This window comes from Lampris incognitus, chromosome 8 (assembly GCF_029633865.1).
Source record: "Lampris incognitus isolate fLamInc1 chromosome 8, fLamInc1.hap2, whole genome shotgun sequence".
NCBI classification, from domain to species: Eukaryota; Metazoa; Chordata; class Actinopteri; order Lampriformes; family Lampridae; genus Lampris; species Lampris incognitus.
In genome coordinates, this window is record NC_079218.1 from 54,346,119 (window position 1) to 54,365,660 (window position 19,542).

Below are 19,542 nucleotides of genomic sequence, written 5' to 3' on the forward strand. Positions count from 1 at the left end.
ACAATTTATGAAAATGTATTTTTGCCTTCATAACTGCTGAGCTGAGATGAGACCCCGAGCCATTGTATATTTCTTTTCTCCGTTTTTTCTTTCCCTTTATGTGTATGCTTTGTCCTACATATCCTGCTGTTCACCCAATAACTGTACATTGTATAATTGAATAATATATATATATATGCGCGCGCCTGCCGTAAAAAACTTCCGGGTCAGGTTCACGTGAAGGGAATTGTCGGCGGTTTTGCTGTGGACGTCCCATCAGTGTGTAGAGTAAATATGGCCAATCGAAGCAAAAAGTAAAGTGAAGCGATACATTTCTCAGCGCGTGCTCTGTTGACGGAGACACGCGCGTTTTCCTGGTCGAGCCTTTCCGGCTGCGCTTACATGAACCAGGATGCAAAAAAACAAAACCCGGATCCGTCCTTGGTCTTGCTGAGACTTCAGACGCACGCTCTTCGCTGGTGGGAGAAAATCAGCCTCCGTGAACGATCGCTATGACGACTGGCACGGAGACGAGGAAGGACGGGAAGCTTTAATCAGAGCTGCTGCAGGTTGCAGACGCCTCTCTGGACATCGTGTTCATTTGATGATGACGGACACTTTTGCATGTAGCACAACATGTGGCTGCAAAGGCGTCCGCACCTGTCTCTCATGTGAAGACTCCAAGGAAAACAAACACGCGGCGGAGAGCGGACACGAGGTAACCGGATCCTTAAAGACACAATCCAGATCTTCCCTACAACTTCATGACGGCCATGCTGTCACTAGTGTGGACGTCCTACCGGTGTTGTTACAGCACCTTCCCCACCCCCGGTCACGAACTCGCGATTAAAAACACGGTACAACCCGAGCTTCAGTAATTGGTGCAAGATTTGTTAACGGTCTTGTGCAAATGGACAATATGTTTGTTGGCCACAATAACGTCACGTCTTCAAACTCATCACAGTGTCTTCTGTCCCGTCACAGTGTCTAATGTCTCGTCAGTCTTCTGTCTCGTCAGTCTTCTGTCCCGTCACAGTGTCTTCTGTCCCGTCACAGTGTCTAATGTCTCGTCAGTCTTCTGTCCCCTCACAGTGTCTTCTGTCTCGTCAGTCTTCTGTCTCGTCGGTGTCTTCTGTCCCATCAGTGTCTTCTGTCGCGTCAGTGTCTTCTGTCTCGCCACAGTGTCTTCTGTCCCATCACAGTGTCTTCTCTCCCGTCACAGTGTCTTCTGTCTCGTCAGTCTTCTGTCTCGTCAGTGTCTTCTGTCCCGTCACAGTGTCTTCTGTCCCGTCACAGTGTCTTCTGTCTCGTCAGTCTTCTGTCTCGTCGGTGTCTTCTGTCCCATCAGTGTCTTCTGTCTCGTCAGTGTCTTCTGTCCCGCCACAGTGTCTTCTGTCCCATCACAGTGTCTTCTCTCCTGTCACAGTGTCTTCTGTCTCGTCAGTCTTCTGTCTCGTCAGTGTCTTCTGTCCCGTCACAGTGTCTTCTGTCTAGTCAGTCTTCTGTCTCGTCAGTGTCTTCTCTCCCATCACAGTGTCTTCTGTCTCTTCAGTGTCTTCTGTCCCGTCACAGTGTCTCCTGTCTCGTCAGTGTCTTCTGTCCAGCCACAGTGTCTTCTGTCTCGTCAGTGTCTTCTGTCCCGTCACAGTGTCTTCTGCCTCGTCACAGTGTCTTCTGTCTCGTCAGTCTTCTGTCTCGTCAGTGTCTTCTGTCCCGTCACAGTGTCTTCTGTCTCGTCAGTCATCTGTCTCGTCGGTGTCTTCTGTCCCGTCACCGTGTCTTCTGTCTCGTCAGTGTCTTCTGTCCCGTCACAGTGTCTTCTGTCTCGTCAGTGTCTTCTGTCCCGCCACAGTGTCTTCTGTCCCGTCACAGTGTCTTCTGTCTCGTCAGTCTTCTGTCTCGTCAGTGTCTTCTGTCCCGTCACAGTGTCTTCTGTCTCATCAGTCTTCTGTCTCGTTGGTGTCTTCTGTCCCGCCACAGTGTCTTCTGTCCCGCCACAGTGTCTTCTGTCCCATCACAGTGTCTTCTCTCCCGTCACAGTGTCTTCTGTCTCGTCAGTCTTCTGTCTCGTCAGTGTCTTCTGTCCCGTCACAGTGTCTTCTGTCTCGTCAGTCTTCTGTCTCGTCACAGTGTCTTCTATCCCGTCACAGTATCTTTTGTCTCGTCAGTGTCTTCTGTCTCGTCACAGTTTAATCATTTTGATATCAAAATGATTAAACAACTTGTCATTTCTTCAGTTTCACATTGAAAGAGACAAATATATGCGGGTGGAGGTTTTCCTCCCCAGGCATATTGCAGTAGGGGAGATGTGGTCTTAATTTCAATGCAAGTTTCATATAAAATGTCATAAATGTGGACCTACGTAGGCTTCCAGGACATGGTAATGGGACCAGTTCCCAATAACTAATAAAGATCTGAGCGTTAGTTCGGAGGACACGCCTTCATACAACATGCTAGGCAATAACCCCTACATGGAGAATCACTGCTTTGTTACGGCTGCTCCCGTTAGGGGGCGCCACAGCGGATCATCCGTTTCCATCTCTTCCTGTCCTCTGCATCTTCCTCTGTCACACCAGCCACCTGCGTGTCCTCCCTCACCACATCCATAAACCTCCTCTTTGGCCTTCCTCTTCTCCTCTTCCCTGGCAGCTCCATGTTCAGCATCCTTCTCCCAATATAATAACAAAAATAACAAAACTTTATTTTTAAAGCACTTTCCAAAACAAAGTGACAAATTGCTTTACAAGACAACAAGAGAACGATAGACAAACAATGACAAAAAACAATTTAAAAACTGTTTGAAAGTTAGACAGTATTTTGGGAAGGAACTATGAAAGCAAGAGGAGCTGCATGTATGTGAAAAAATAAAACAAGTACAAATAAAATAATGTAAAATAATCAATAATTAAATAGTAATGCCTCCTGGAGCCAGACCTGGGAAGGGACCTCACCGACGAGCATCTGGTGGCCGGGCCTTGGCCCATGGGACCCGGTCGGGCCCAGCCCGAAAAAGCAACACCACCACCTGCGGGGATGAGCATTGGGGTAGGGTGCAATGCAGGCCGGGCAGCAGGCAAAGGCAGGGATCGGGGCGTGCCGACTTCCGGCAGTGCAGACTGGTCCTTGGGACATGAAATGTCACCTCTCTGGCAGGGAAGGAGCTTGAGCTGGTGCGGGAGGTGGAGCGGTACCAACTAGATATACAGAGTTGGGCTCACCTCCACCCATAGCATGGGCTCTGGTACCCAATTCCTGCAGATGGGCTGGACTCATTACTTCTCCAGAGCTGGCCAAGGTGACAGGCGCCGGGTGGGTGTGGGGATACTGACAAGTCCCCAGTTGAGCGCCGCCATGTTGGAGTTCTCCCTGGGAAATGTGAGGGTCACCTCTATATAACTGCAAGTCGCAGGGGGGAATTTATCCACATATCAGACAGCAAAAACGACACGACTGCTCAGTAACCGTCTACATCAGCTCTCTTTATTTTCCTCACTGCTTTTTTTACGTCATTTTCTTACTTCTCCTTTCTACTGCCCCCCCCCTAGTGGGCGGCGGACTAACTACAAGATATAACATTCCTCCACCCCTCACTGAGCATAACCATTACTTTGAAATAAACTCCCACGAACACTCACAGATGAGTAAATATGGGTCTAATGAAATAACATCATATTCACTGAAAGCAGCTAAGTCAGAGTGAGGGTAGACTGCCCCAGCTCTGGTGGACTCAGAACAGGGATTATTGTGCCCGAACGAGTTCTGGCCACTCTAACTACAAATCAAGTTTTTCAGGGGGCTTCCTTGACCTGCATGAATGGCGAGGGCCCTCGTACCCTATTTCCTGCTCCCTAACATCAGGGTCAGTATCTGGCGGCTGAGGCGGCTGCTCAGCTTCACTTCCACCATCCCCTCCCCCGACAGCTTGTGGTCATTGCACCTGGTCCCCAGGCTCTGTATACGGTGGCTGAATTGACTGCTCAGCTCGATAGCCATCAATGTCCCAGTCAGCCTTGGGGATTTGCCGCTGGTCTTCCTTGAGCAGGTGGTGTCTGTCTGACTCTCTTCTTAATAAAAGGTGGTCCACATGACGTCTAAGCACCTGGCTTTCCACCTCCACTCTATAGGAGAGAGGACCTGTGCTGGTGATCACCACCCCGGGTAGCCATTTCTTAAGGCTTGTGAAATCCCTACCCACACTTCTGCACCTGATGCCAGTGTTCTGGTTGGCCTGGTGCTGTTTTTTCTACAGATCATGTGCTCTTGGTTCTGGAATTCTTTAGCATGGGCATCCGGTCTTAGCAGGTCAAACCTAGTTCTGACAGGACGGCCGAATAACATCTCCGCTGGTGACCTGCCTGTTGTTGCATGTGGTGTTGATCTGTATGCCACCAAGAACCTTGATATGCACGTCTCTAGCGATCCTTATGATCCCACGGTTTTCTTCAGGGCCCTCGTAACTGTTTGGACAGCTCTTTCAACTAACCCATTTGTGGAAGGCTTGTAGGGGGCAGATGTTATGCGTCTTATGCCATTGGATGTCAAAAATCCCTTAAACTCAGCACTCATGAAAATTGCAGCATTGTCTGACATGACTGTATGGGGAAGGCCATGAGTGCTGAACATCTCCCTTAGGTGCTCAGTTGTTGCTGTTGACGTGGCTATTCGGACAGGGTAAACTTCAAACCGTGTCAAATGCCTGTGTACTGCTATTAGGAACATTTCCCCCAGAAATGGACCTGTATAGTCTATGTGAATGCATGTCCATGGTTTGCCAGGCCATTCCCAAGGTGAGACTGATACTTGGGGAGGGGTGCTGCGTACCTGTTGACATGTGGTACAGGTTACACTTTAAATTCTATTTCGTTATCCAATCCAGGCCACCACAGATGAGCTCTGGCTGTTGCCTTCATTCTCGAGACTCCTGGGTGTGGTTCATGAAGCTCCTCCAGCAGGGTTTCACGAGCTTGTGGTGGCACCACAACACGGCGCCCCCAGAGTAGAATACCATCTTCTACACAGAGCCTATTCTGTCTTCTGAAGAACAGACATAAAACCTCAGCTGGGCAGGTGGCAGGCCATCCCTCTTTGACGAAGCGACACACTTTAGCAAGCAAAGGATCCCTACAAACCCACTGCTTCAGCTGATGACTGGTAATAGGAGCAGTCTGAAGCTGTTTCAATAAGCATGTCAGCTCGGTTGGCCTGTGTGTGTCCTTTGGTATTTCTGGGAGGGGAAGCCTGCTGAGGCCATCAGCATTTGCAATGGAGGGTCCTGGCCTGTATCTGAAGACGTACTGATATTGAGCCAGTAGTAGTGCCCTGCATTGAAGGCGCGGTGATGCAGCTGGCTGAATGTTTTTTAGCTCACCTAGTAGACCCAGTAGGGGCTTGTGGTCAGTTTGGATGTTGCAGTTACGGCCATACACATATTGGTGGAACTTCTGTGCAAAAATTACAGCTAGCGCTTCTCTCTCCAGCTGAGAGTAGTTATTTTCTGCTGGCAACAAAGAGCGGGACGCAAAACAGATGGGCCTCTCAGAGTTGTCCTTCATCCTATTTGACAAAACTGATCTAACTCCGTACGGGGAGCCGTCACATGTTATGATCAGGGGCAACTGGCACATTATGACCCACAGATCATAATGTGCCAGCAGTGTCGATGCTGACAGTAGGTCCTTGGACCTCTGGAATGCTACATGCTGTTGAGATCCCCACACCCATTTTACTCCTGTCTTGAGGAGTCCCCCTGGTGAAACTCCTCACTGTCAGGTGAAAAGAAGCGGCTGGCGACTCCACATGTATCGGAGGAAACGTGGTAGTCTGCAGCCCTCCCCGGATCGGCAGAGGGGGTGGAGCAGTGACCGAGACGGCTCGGAAGTGTGTGTGTGTGTGTGTGTGTGTGTGTGTGTGTGTGTGTGTGTATATATGCAAATGCCGTTTTGAAGGCGTAGAAATAATTTGGCAAATTCATTCAATCAGTCAGTCATCAAACGCTTCTCTAACTGCATTGCTCACAGTGTTTGTGAATACCATTTTTTCACAGTTCATGTCTGCTTATCTTTAAATGACCTCTGAATAGATATTCATTCTAATAAATAGGCTAGTTAAGGAGTCAAGAATTGAACAGCAAAAGGCAGGTGATTGAGAACCTCTGGTGCAAGTTGCTGTCATCCACCAGAAAGTAATCTGCTGAATCTGTTGCCTTGAACACATGAATTTTGTTTGCCTAGGTTTTCCACCATTTCTGGTATGATCCTGTGTTGAAGTTGGCTGCACGCAATGGCGGTGAGCCTACATCCTTTCCCTTCCCTGGAGTGGTTATTTGGGAAAACTTCATATCAGAAGACGAGGAGAGTGAACAGATTCGCAAGATGGACCAAGATATTTGGAACCAGTCCCAGTCTGGACGGAAGAAGCAGGTTGGTGTAACCCATTGCTACGTATGTGATAATTTCATCAACTCACTTTTTACTATGATGAAATGAAAAAGAAAAAAAAAACCTCTACTCATATATGTTGCAGGACTTTGGCCCAAAAGTGAATTTCAAGCGGCGAAAATTGCGTTTGGGCAAATTCTGTGGATTGCCTGAAGCAAGCCGAGAACTGGTTCACCGAATGCTCCAAGAGCCACTTCTTGCCAACTTCCAACCAGTGGAACAGTGCAACCTGGACTACAATCCCCAGCGAGGCTCTGCCATTGACCCACATCTGGATGACTCCTGGCTGTGGGGGGAACTTCTAGTCACTATTAACATGTTATCAGACACCACATTGACGATGTCCCTCGAAAAGGGCCTATCAGACCTGGGACTGGAGGAGGAGGTTCGAGTAGCTGTGCGTGTCCCCCGCAGATCACTGCTGGCACTTCATAGTGAGGCAAGGCACAAATGGAAACACGCCATCCATAGGAAGGATGTTGAAGCACGCAGAGTTTGCATTACCTTCAGAGAGCTGTCTGCAGAGTTCTTACCCAGAGGACAGCAGGCACAGCTAGGAGCTCAGCTGTTAGATATTGCTCTAAGCTTCCAGGGTACCCAAGTCTAGGCTAAAATAAGTAAATGAAATAAGAATACAATGCACATTCATGCATAGTAAAAGTCAGCTGAACATGAATAATGTCTGCTTACTATTCAGATGGACACACGTACTAGTATTGTATGACTTTAGTGGCCGATAAAGTTCAGTCTATATTTAAAGGGCTTCATTTGATTTCACACACACCTTGTTATTGTATTACTTTGGTGGCTAATAAAGTTCAGTCTGTGTTTGTAGACCTTCATTTGATTCCAGGTGATACTGGTGGGTACATTTCTAAATTAGTGTAAAATACCTCAATCTACAGAACATTTTGGCATTGATAGGGTTAGGACTTTGTTACAACCCTTCAAAAAAGAATATCAGCTCTTTCCAGTCTCAAACCGATGGTCCCTGTACCTGCCAAAAGATGAATAACTGCCACTAATGGCCATTTCAGTCTGAACTTCATACCTAGTGTGCTGCCCAATCTAGCTCAGCTTTATTTGTAAAGCCTCAATCACAATTTACTCCCAAAACTTCTATTTCCCTAAGTAAAGGTAATGGACAAAGTGCAAATTGATGCTGCATTCAAACCATGATCATGACCCTGTGCCATGATCATAAAGCAGACATATCAATTATGACTAGTCAAGACATATCAATTATGACTAGTCAAGACATATCAATTATGACTAGTCAAGGCTTGATAAATGTAAGGCTCTTATTTTTATTGAAGCTCTTATATATGCTGTGATGCCTTCATATCTATGAAACCTTCCATTCTTTGGGGATTTTTTTCAAGAAATATGCTGCACCAAAACCTAATAATTTATTTCAAACGGTATCCACTTAAAATTATAATCTAGCCATTGCTTGCGCCACACTAAAGTGGTCTTTGTTGTAACTTGAAGGACACGTATACTTTATAGTAAGAAAGCTTCACTTAAGTGAATGGGACCGATGAATAGCAGAATTGCAGTGCACTAGCCATCCGCGAGCACTAACATGGCACATACACAAAAGACTGACGGACAGAACAAATTTACTTGCTGTGTGACATCCTAAAGGGTCCAGGGACCCCATTAAAGAATAATAATAAAACTAGTCCTGTTTAACGCATTATAACACTTACAACACTTCTCCCCCCTTAAGCTAAATTTCCCCTGTGGACAGAAAAACATTTAATAACAGAAGTCTTGTACACCTTTAAACTTGTAGCGTAGGCCCGTGAACATAAACAATAACCCAACACATGACACTGTAAACATCTGAAGTAGGTAAGTCACTTATGCAACACATGAACACCCTGACTTCAGTCTCTGTCTTAAAGGGTTAGTCTGTCAGGCCGTTTGTGACTAGGCTGAGAGCGGCGTAGTACTACCCCCGGTGTCTCAGCAGACATTGGTGGGGTCTCTCCCAGTGGGCATGGGGGTGCCTCAGCAGACGCTGGTGTGGTGTCTCCCACTGGGCCTGAGTTCTTCAACACAGGAGTGGGTTGCATGTGTGAGCTTTTGAGTTCATTCCTCACTCCTGTAGTCACCACAGCCCCTGGATAATGCTCCTGTGCTGGGCCTTGTTCTGTCTCCCCTGTGTACCCCCCTTGCTGAAGTGTCTGGACACAGAGGAGTGTCGTGGCGCCAGCAGATGTGGTCCTGGTGCCTGCAGAACACTCTGCCATCTGTTAGTTTCACCACGAAAGAGATAGGACCACTCTGCTTTAGAATGACCCCTGCCAGCCAGTGTTGACCACTGCCAAAGTTTCTCACATACACACAGTCCTTTTCCTCAAAATGTCTTTCTCTGGCACGCTCATCGTGCCTCTGCTTTTGTTTCTCCTGTTTCCTCTCCACCCTTGCTTTAATATCTGGATGCATCAAGTCCAGGTGCGACTTTGGCTTCCTGCCCATCAGCATTTCCACAGGTGTGAGCCCTGTCGTCGTTTGTGGCGTTATGCGGCACTGAAACAGTCAACGTGAGAGCTTTGTTGCAATGGGCTCCCTTCCTGTCATACATTTAAGCCCTTCCTTAAACGTCTGCACGGCTTTCTCGGCCATACCATTTGAGGCAGGATGGAACGGAGCTGTGCGGACATGGCGGATGCCATTCCTTTCCATGATCTCCCTGAACAACTCACTGGTAAATGTTGCACCATTGTCACTCACCAGTGTGTCAGGAAGTCCACAAGTTGCAAACACTTGACGCAGCTTGTCAGTCATCACCGGGGCTGTGATGTTGCTCATCAGGTATACCTCTAGCCACTTAGAATGTGCGTTTACAATGACTAGAAACATCTGCCCCATAAAAGGCCCTGCAAAGTCCACATGTAGTCTGGACCATGGGCTGTCAGGCCGCTCCCATGGATGGAGTGGGGCGGGCGGTGCCATTTTTTGGTTTATCTGACACTGGGAACAGGAGTTCACCTTGTTTTCTAGATCCTGGTCCATGTTAGGCCACCATGCATATGCCCTGGCTAAGCTTATCATACGGGAGGCCCCTGGCTGGGCCTCCCCTGAGGTGGAACCACCACTCTGGAGGCCCAGAGAAAACAGCCATCTTGGACGCTCAGTTCATCTTTTCGTTTAGCATAAGGCCTCAGTCTCTCATCCTCTACCACAGGGGGCCAACCCTGCATGAGGAATCTTTTCACCTGAGACAGGACCGGGTCCCTCTCTGTCCACTGTTTGATTTGTTTGGCATTCACAGGAGAAGTTGACAGTCTCTCCAGCAAGAAAACTGTCTCTGGAGGCACCACGGTCTGGGTGGGTATGTCAGGCAAAGGGAGCTGACTCAGTGCATCCGTGTTTGCGTTGTCTTCCCCTGCTCTGTAGACTATAGTGTACTGGTAGGCTGACAACGTGAGGGCCCAGCACTGTACTCTCGCTGATGCCATGGAAGGAATACACTTGAGCTCACTAAAAAGGCTCATCAGCGGTTTGTGGTCAGTACATACGTATGGTAAATGCCCGACCGTAGAGGTACTGATGAAAACGTTTAACAGCGAACACAACAGCTAGACCCTCCTTGTCTAGCTGGGAGTAGCCCTTCTCAGCTTGTGTCAAGACCGTGATGTGAATCCAATGGGTTTTTCTGACCCGTCCTTCATCAAATGTGAAAGAACTGCCCCGACGCCATATGGCGAGGCATCACAGGACAGGATGATATCTTTGTCTGGGTCGAAATGAACCAGCAGCCTCGCTGAATGCAGTAGTGTTTTCACATTGGCGAAAGCTGTCTCCTGTGCAGGCCCCACTCCCAAAGAGAGCACTTGTGGAGAAGTGAGTACAGGGGTGCCAGCCATGTTGAGAGGTCTGGGAGGAACTTACCTTAATAGTTCACCATGCCCAGAAATGACCTGAGCTCAGGCACCTTTTTGGGGCTTGGAGCTTCCTTGATGGCCTTGACCTTGTCCTCTACTGGACGCAAACCCTGGGCTGTGATGGTGTGGCCCAGGTATGTCATGCTTGGTGCTTGGAAAATACACTTGCTATACTTCAGGCATTTTATTTTATTTCTTTTACATAAACTAAGCATAATTGATTTCAAATTAACTGGGGTTGAAAATGGATCATTCCCCCCACCTATGGAGGTAATGGTTGTATCCCATCCACCTATGGTCATGAGCTTTGGGTAGTGACCGAAAGGGTGAGCTCGCAGATACATGAAATGAGTTTCCTCCGTAAGGTGTCTGGGCTCAGCTTTAGAGATAGCGTGAAGAGCTCAGACATCAGGAGGGAGCTCGGAGTAAAGCTGCTGCTCCTTCGCAATGAAAAGAGCCAGTTGGGGTGGTTCAAGCATCTGATCAGGATGCCCCCTGGGCGCCTTCCTTTGGAGGTTTTCCGGGCACAGCCAACTGGGAGGAGACACCGGGATAGACCCAGAACTCAGCAACTGGTGTTGCTGGCTAACGTTAGTTAAAAGAATAGGGTAGGCTAGCACCGAGTGTGACGGTGCTGCTGTCGTTGTTCCTCTCGAGTGTGTGTGTGTAACGTTACCCGCCAGTAGCGCCTAGCAACATTCTAATGCACTTTGATTGGTTAATTTCTGTTATTGCTGTTGCTATGTTATTATTCTAATGCATGTTGGTTGGTTAATTTCTGTTATTGCTGTTGCTAAGGAGAGAGAGGAAGGGAGAGAGAGAGAGAGCGAGAGAGATGGGGGGATTAAGTGGTTTGATTTCACTTTTTTTGTTACTCGCCACGTGGCGGGTAGGCTTCTGAGACTTACTCGCCAATCAGAAAACCTACTCGCATTTGGCGGGTGGCGAGTGTTAATTTCGGACCCTGCTTGTATAAGTTAATCACGACATAGGGCACAAAAAAACACAAGCCTGATTAACACATTTCAATTATTCTTTTATACTGGTGTTGTAATGTCCGTAGACGCCTTGTCTTACTGACATAAGAATAATTCAAGAACGAGCCGACTTCGTAGGTTCTTAACTGTGTAGCTTTTACTAGCGTTCATCCGACATACAACCTTCATAACATGCGCGTCTCACTTCCTGTATACGTCACACGCACTGCACGTACACCCGTGAGTAGGTCAAGTTAAACACGTGACCTTTCATTCATTACATCTCCCCCTCTAAGATGATTTTCTAACCTGTATATCACCCCCCTTTTCACAAAAAATAAAAAATCCCCCACAATACACAAGTCCATACGCCTCACAAATCCAGCCGGATTGCAGGCTTGCTCACCCTGCCAGAGCGAGTAACATATGGTGTGGAAGTTGGCATTTCTGCTGCTCGGGACTCCCCCGTGTTTCCACTCTCCCCTGGAGTGACATGGTCAGGATCCCTGCTGACAAAGGTGAGTGTTTTGGGTGTGGCCAACAGGTGGCGCCTGTTCCTTCTGTAATGTTCACCTTGAGCTGTCTCCACTATGTAGGATCTGGGAGTGGAGCTCTGACTGTGAACTACTGCTGGCATTGTCCATGTTTTCTGTCCATCAGGTTTGGTGAGTACTGCGTCACCTGAGTTCAGTGGGCGCAGTGTCCGCACGCCGTTCCTGCGGTTGTAGTAGAAAGCCTGCCTCGATTTGGCTGCGGCGTCAGCGGTTTTGATCAGTTCCTCTTTAGGCCAGGCCGGTTTCAGGTTATGCTGCAATGTGGGTAAGGTGGTTCTGAGTCTCCTACCCATGAGCAATTCCGCTGGACTGGCTCCAGTGGAAGAAGAGGGTGTAGCTCTGTATGTCAACAGGGCGAGGAGAGGGTCTTCCTGCCTTAATATGCTTTTGGCTATCTGAACAGCCCTCTCTGCCTGTCCATTACTCTGGGGGTAGTGTGGGCTTGAAGTCACATGGATGAAATCATAATCCTCACTGAACCTCCTCATCTCTTCTGAAACTAGCTGTGGCCCATTATCACTAACTACAATTTCAGGGATACCAAAACGTGCAAATGTAGCCTTCAGCCTAGCTACAACCTGACTGCTAGTAGTTGTTGGTAGATTTAGAATCTCCAAAAACCTGGAATAATAGTCAGACACTATCAAGTAGTTTTGCTTTTTGTACTCACACAGGTCTATGCCAACTTTCTGCCATGGTCTGGGTGGGAGCTCACTTGACATTAAAGGCTCTTTTCTCTGTGTGTTCTTGTGTTCTCTGCAGAATTGACATTGCTGTATCTTTGTTGTAATGTGCTCTGTCATTTTGGGCCACCACACTGACTGGCTAGCTCTCTCTCTGCACTTAACTATCCCCTGGTGCCCGTCGTGTATTCTGTCTAAGATCACCTCCCTCATCTCTGTGGGAATGACGATACGACTGCCTCTGATGACTAAACCATCTACCTCAGATAACTCCCCTCTCACCTGATAAAAGTCTCTGACTGTCTCCGGCACTTTATCGACATACTCAGGCCAGCCGTGTCTGATGAAGCTCAACACTGTCTGGAGCTGCAGATCCCCATCCGTGCTCTGTTTTATCTCCTGCATCCTTTGAGGTGTGGCAGGCACCTGGCACACGATGGCATCAATGTGCGCTGCAACATCATCATGAGAAGCACCATCTCCGTAGCGCTGCTCTGGGCCTCTGGAGAGTGCATCAGCCACAGCTAAAGTTTTGCCTGGTGCGTATTCAGCCACTGCATTGAAACGCATCAGCCTCATTAACAGTCTCTGGCACCTAATGGGCACATTATCCAAGTCTTTGCTGTTCATGAGAGGCACTAGTGGTTTATGATCGGTGACAAGTCTGAAATTGTCAAGCCCAAACAAGTACTTCTCGAACCTTTCACATGCCCAGACGCTGGCTAAGCACTCTTTCTCGATCTGTGCGTACCTTGTCTCTGCGTCACTCAGCCGTCGGGAGCAGTAGGCCACGGGCTTCCAGTGTTCCCCGTGCTGCTGGAGCAGAACGCCTCCCAGCCCGTAGCTGCTGGCATCTGCTGACACCACCGTAGCCTTAGTGACGTCGTAAAAGGTGAGTACCGGGGCGGTGGCGAGTGCTGCTTTAAGGTCTTGGAATGCTGTGTTCTGTGCAGGTCCCCACAGCCACTCTGTCGTTGCTTTAAGCAGTCCATAAAGCGGCTGACCTACAGTGGACAGCTCTGGGACATATTTTGCCAAATAGTTCACCATCCCGAGGAACCTCTTGAGTTCCGTCACGTTCTGGGGCTGAGGAAAGTTCTCTATTCCGGCCACTTTGTCCGGGTCAGGTCTGATGCCTGCCTCGTTGATGATATGACCAAGGAAGCGGACTTGTTTCTGTTTGAACTTGCATTTCGCTTGGTTCAGTTTGAGACCTGCTGTTTCAATGACCCCCAGCGCTTCTGCTAGGCGCCGGTCATGGATTTCCTCAGTCTCTCCATGTATAAGGATGTCATCCATGTACACCTCTGTGCCCTCTAGCCCGGTCAGAGTTTCCGCCATCTTTCTCTGGAAAATCTCTGGAGCACTCGTTATACCAAATGGAAGGCGGCAGAAAGCATACCTCCCAAATGGGGTGATGAAAGTGGTGAGCCCCCTGCTGTCTTCATGCAAGGGGATCTGGTAAAACCCACTTGCTGCATCCAACGTTGTGAAGAACTTTGACCCTGCGAGCCTTGGCATTATTTCCTCCATAGTGGGCAGCACGTATTTCTCACGTTTCACCGCTCGATTCAGCCTCCTGAGGTCAGCGCAGCAGCGAACCTCTTTCTTGTTCGGTTTCAGCACCGGCACCATAGCGGCGCACCATTCTGTGGGCTGAGTCACTTTTTCAATAATGCCCTCATTTTCCATGCGCTGCAGTTCTTTCTTAACCAGTGGTACAAGTGGCAGTGGTATCCGTCTGGCTGTATGCACCGCGTATGGCTGGGCACCCTCCACCAGAGCTATTTTCACTGGGTCTGTTTTCAGCAGTCCACTTGAACCGAAAACTCCACTGACCTCATTCATCCGCTTCACTAGACCCATCTCCACTGCCTCTGGACGACTCAGCAGACAGCTGCCTCTCCCCTTGATCACATACACTGGAAAGGAGTATTGTTTCTCCTTGTATTTGGTTGTGGCTTGAAACTGTCCTATGCAGCTGATGTTTCCACCTGGGCTTATGAAGCATGTGTCAGGAGGTCCCAGTTTTATGTTTGGCTTCAGCTTTTTAAATGTCCCTTGGTTGATAACAGTAGCGTCAGCCCCCGTGTCAATTTTAAAGGTTATTGGTACATCACTTATTGTTAAACTAACAGTCCAATCTTCCTGACTGCTCTCTTTGCCAACTTCTCCCAGAAAGTACAGCTGTTTAACATCTTCAGTGACTTCTCTCACCGCTTTAGAGTGACATACACGCTCCCAATGTCCCTTTTTATGACACTTGTTGCACTTACTGTTCGTTGCAGGACACTTCCGCTCATCGGTGTGCTGCGTCTTGCCGCACCTCCCGCATTCATCTACTTTGTTGGTTGCCGGACTGCCGCCACCATGACGCTGTCCGCCCTTTTTGTTTTGGCGTTCGTCCCGCCATCGGACAACATTGACGTTAGCCAGCAGGGCCTCTGGTTGGTTAGCTTGGAGGCTGAGCTGCTTTGTTATTGCCTCCGCCTGGCGCACTTGTTCAATGACTTTCACCAGAGTAAGGTCCGCTGTGAGCTGGAACTGACGGGAGAGCACCTTATCTTTTATGCCCACTACCAGACGATCTCTGATATGTTCATCCCTCTTGTCCCCAAACTCACAGTGTTCAGACAGCTCGTACAATGTCCGGATGTACATCTCCGCTGTCTCTCCTGGCTGCTGGCTACGTTGATAGAAGCACGCCCTCTCATGTATGATGTTACGGCGGGGAATAAAGTAGTCATCGAACTTTTTCAGTACGATATCATAGTCCACTTTATCACCCTCCGCCGCGAAGTCAAACGAGCTGAATATCTTTTCAGCCTCGCCGCCCATTGCATAAATCAGCGAACTCACTTGAATCTCCCCGTCGTCTTTATCCAGCTTTGTCGCGAGCCTGAAGCGCGAAAACCGTTGTCTCCACTCCGGCCATTCAACGGGGCAGTCAAACTTGAATTCACTCGGCGGATTAAACTTCGGCATGACCGCTCGTGTTCAGATACACAGACTATTCTGACACCATGTAATGTCCGTAGACGCCTTGTCTTACTGACATAAGAATAATTCATGAACGAGCCGACTTCGTAGGTTCTTAACTGTGTAGCTTTTACTAGCGTTCATCCGACATACAACCTTCATAACATGCGCGTCTCACTTCCTGTATACGTCACACGCACTGCACGTACACCCGTGAGTAGGTCAAGTTAAACACGTGACCTTTCATTCATTACAGGTGTAACCGGTTATTTTCTTGCCCGGTGCGGGATTCGAGACGAGGTGTACTGCACCACAAGGCGACGTCACTAACCGCTCGGCTAAAGGGTCAGACCCGTTAGTTAGCTAGGGGGCTAACGTGTCTTATTAGTAGTTTTTACTGGTGCAATATGTCGGGGAAAATATCAGCAAGGCAAAGTCAGTTGTAATCGAACGTTTTTATTTGCCATTTTATCCAAAAACGAAAAAGAAAAAGAAAAATGCAAACATCAAAGGTTTAGATATACGGGACTTCATTTGTGCCACGTGACAGTAAAATTGTTCACAACATCGAGCATGCGCAGAGTGAAACGTTTCTTCCCGCCGACACGAAACGCTGCGCTAACAGAAGAATCAAACAGTGAAAAAGTGAAAACAATGAAGCTACTTCCGGGTGCTGATTTATGGATTAAGCTGTTTTACCGGAGATTAAATCAACCTCGCCGATGTTTCTCTGCTTGGTCGTTTCATCCTCAGATGAAAAAAGAAGAGTCAAACTCACTTCTATTCCCTTCCTACACAGCGTCCCGTTACATCAGTGCTACTCCAGAACACGGGTCCGAACTAGAGACGCTCCATTCCGTCACGTGACTTCTGAAACCCAGAGAACAGCTGAACTATTGCTAACCAAACTTCTCACGCATGTTGTCTGACTCGGTGCTGCACTTGTACAGGGAGACGTACACAGATCTGTTTCCCAATTTCAACCTGTGCACACAGTCAACAACACGCCTTTAAAACCTTTTGCTCCTCCAAAAAAGTTGCAAGTAACTGGGGTAATGTTGAGCAACCTCAAACAAAATACGTGTTTTCACAATCTACAAAGTAAATATCTAAATGATAGAATAAAAAAACAAACAAACATGGCCTTAAAGCCCCCCCCCAACCCATCCCTTGTAAAAAAAAAGAAACACAGAGAAGTAAAGACAAATCAAATTCAATGTTTGATGATTTCTAACAACACAAGTTTAAACTGGTGCTGCAGAGTTGGACTTTTTAAAGACGGTCCAAGGCAAACACTGGCACTTCTTCATGGTGCTGTTCATGTAGAAGTACTACAAGAATGAGTCTGAAAAATAGGCTGAATACTTGAATATTACAGTTCAATACTGTTGGTTTTACACAGGCTGACAGACCTTTCTGCTAAAATGATCTGGAAAATAGACATATTTGTGTAGCTTGCAGCAAATAATTGTGAATGTTGACATTCTACAGCAGTGCATGTATTTCTAAGCAATGGTGCATGTATTCGTAAGCAGTGTTGCATGGATTTATGGACAGTGTTGCATGGGTTTATGAGCAGTGTTGCATGGGTTTATGAGAAGTGTTGCATGGGTTTATGAGGAGTGTTGCATGGGTTTATAAGCAGTGTTGCATGGGTTTATGAGCAGTGTTGCATGGGTTTATAAGAAGTGTTGCATGGGTTTATGAGAAGTGTTGCATGGGTTTATAAGCAGTGTTGCATGGGTTTATGAGCAGTGTTGCATGGGTTTATAAGCAGTGTTGCATGGGTTTATGAGCAGTGTTGCATGGGTTTATAAGCAGTGTTGCATGGGTTTATGAGAAGTGTTGCATGGGTTTATGAGAAGTGTTGCATGGGTTTATAAGCAGTGTTGCATGGGTTTATAAGCAGTGTTGCATGGGTTTATGAGAAGTGTTGCATAGGTTTATAAGCAGTGTTGCATGGGTTTATGAGAAGTGTTGCATGGGTTTATGAGAAGTGTTGCATGGGTTTATGAGAAGTGTTGCATGGGTTTATGAGCAGTGTTGCATGGGTTTATGAGCAGTGTTGCATGGGTTTATAAGCAGTGTTGCATGGGTTTATAAGCAGTGTTGCATGGGTTTATAAGCAGTGTTGCATGGGTTTATGAGCAGTGTTGCATGGGTTTATAAGCAGTGTTGCATGGGTTTATAAGCAGTGTTGCATGGGTTTATAAGCAGTGTTGCATGGGTTTATGAGAAGTGTTGCATGGGTTTATGAGAAGTGTTGCATGGGTTTATGAGAAGTGTTGCATGGGTTTATGAGAAGTGTTGCATGGGTTTATGAGCAGTGTTGCATGGGTTTATAAGCAGTGTTGCATGGGTTTATAAGCAGTGTTGCATGGGTTTATAAGCAGTGTTGCATGGGTTTATGAGCAGTATTGCATGGGTTTATAAGCAGTGTTGCATGGATCAGGAACCCCTTCAGGTTACAGTGATCATATTCTTTGATCAAACTAATGTTTGTTTAAACTAAATCAACGGATTGTTGGTAGCTCATAACTTAGCATTAGGTGACAGTGCAGAAAGATACGAGTGCTGGCAAGATGTTTTTCAGTTGTCTTGTACTACTGTAGGGTTTGTTTGGTTTTTTTTTCAAAATGTAAATTTTTTTCTTTCAGCTGCTCCTGTTAGGGGGCGCCACAGCGGATCACCCATTTCCATCTCTTCCTGTCCTCTGCATCTTCCTCTGTCATACCAGCCACATGCATAAACCATGTCCATAAACCTCCTCTTTGGCCTTCCTCGTCTCCTCTTCCCCGGCAGCTCCATATTCAGCATCCTTCTCCCAGTATACCCAGCATCTCTCCTCCACACATGTCCAAACCATCTCAATCTTGCCTCTCTTGCTTTGTCTCCAAGCCGTCCAACCTGAGCTGTCCCTCTAATATACTCGTTCCTAATCCCGTCCTTCTTCATCACTCCCATTGAAACTTTTCAAAATTAAAATTTTCAAAATATAAATAGAAAATAACAAAAACAGAAATGTCAAACAATTCCCTTAAGTGTTACACCTGTCCATGTCCTTAGAGGTTTTTTCTAAATTGAAGGAAGTTTAATTTTGCTGGTGAAGACACCAAGGCCTATGAAAACATTTCATCAGAAATAAGTTTCCCTTTGGCACGAGGAGGAGTCTGCTGTACATACATGTGTAGTGTTCCTTTATCTTTAACGTTGGAGTTACTTTTGTACACCCAGCACATGATGAACGGGAGATGGAGGAAGAATCACAGACCAGTTTCCTGCTCCAGGGTGATGTTCCCCTGGACCACTCACTGCTCAGCAGAGTTTTGCCAGTCAAACGTACGCTGAGGGGAAGATGGCTCCTCATTCGTCCCCGAGGCCAGTAGAGAAAACCAGTGCTGTCTTCTAAAACGTGAACATGAGCACATACCTAAACATATTTCAGTCTACAAAACACGACAGTGACGTCACAGTGAGGCAGGTTCTCTGCGTGTCGTGTGTTGGTCTCTAAGTGTGTTGGTTGGTCCGTGTGTTGGTCCACCGGTGATGACGGGCTGAAGGAGCTCCACGGGGATGAGAAGCTCCGGCAGGACCAGGGGTTTGGTTTTGTTCACTCTCAAGGCGGCTCTGACTTCTAATGCGGGCAACAGTTTTATTCTGATGTGCTTATAAACGTAGAAACAGAACAAATGTTCTCCCTAAAACTGAACTCTCAGAAACGCCACCCTGTGAAAACTGTTCTGTCTTCTGGATGCGTACAGCCGAAGAAAAAACTGGCTCCAAATACAGATACTGCAAGCACACATCACTTCAAAATCAGCGCCAAAATATCTTAAATAACAAAATATATATATGTATTCAAAATATACAGTTATGTAAAGTTCATAATGAAGAAAATACATCATCATGCACATGCACAAAACAGCAAACCACTAAGGGATCTGGGTGAAAGGGTACAAAAAACCGAAATATGATGGAAAGGAACACTTAAAACAGACTAAAACAACCTACATGTACATAACACAGTGTGTGTGTGT

At 47.3% G+C, this 19,542-nt stretch overlaps 1 protein-coding gene across 1 annotated transcript; it reads left to right on the forward strand.

Annotated features, from left to right (window-relative positions):
• Positions 1–241: 241 nt before the first annotated feature.
• On the forward strand, positions 242–7,242 carry LOC130117166 (alpha-ketoglutarate-dependent dioxygenase alkB homolog 4-like). The gene is made up of 3 exons (XM_056285328.1): positions 242–697; positions 6,210–6,398; positions 6,502–7,242. The coding sequence occupies exons 1-3, from the start codon at positions 584–586 to the stop codon at positions 7,021–7,023; spliced, it is 825 nt and encodes a 274-aa protein (XP_056141303.1). The 5' UTR covers positions 242–583; the 3' UTR covers positions 7,024–7,242.
• Positions 7,243–19,542: the final 12,300 nt, after the last annotated feature.

Excerpts from the sequence above, each read along its gene's own strand:
- LOC130117166 (XM_056285328.1), top strand. The coding sequence starts at position 584 with ATGATGACGGACACTTTTGCATGTAGCACAACATGTGGCTGCAAAGGC. Across the intron at positions 698-6,209 it reads CGGCGGAGAGCGGACACGAG|GTTTTCCACCATTTCTGGTA; the intron begins GTAACCGGATCC and ends TTGTTTGCCTAG. Across the intron at positions 6,399-6,501 it reads AGTCTGGACGGAAGAAGCAG|GACTTTGGCCCAAAAGTGAA; the intron begins GTTGGTGTAACC and ends TATATGTTGCAG.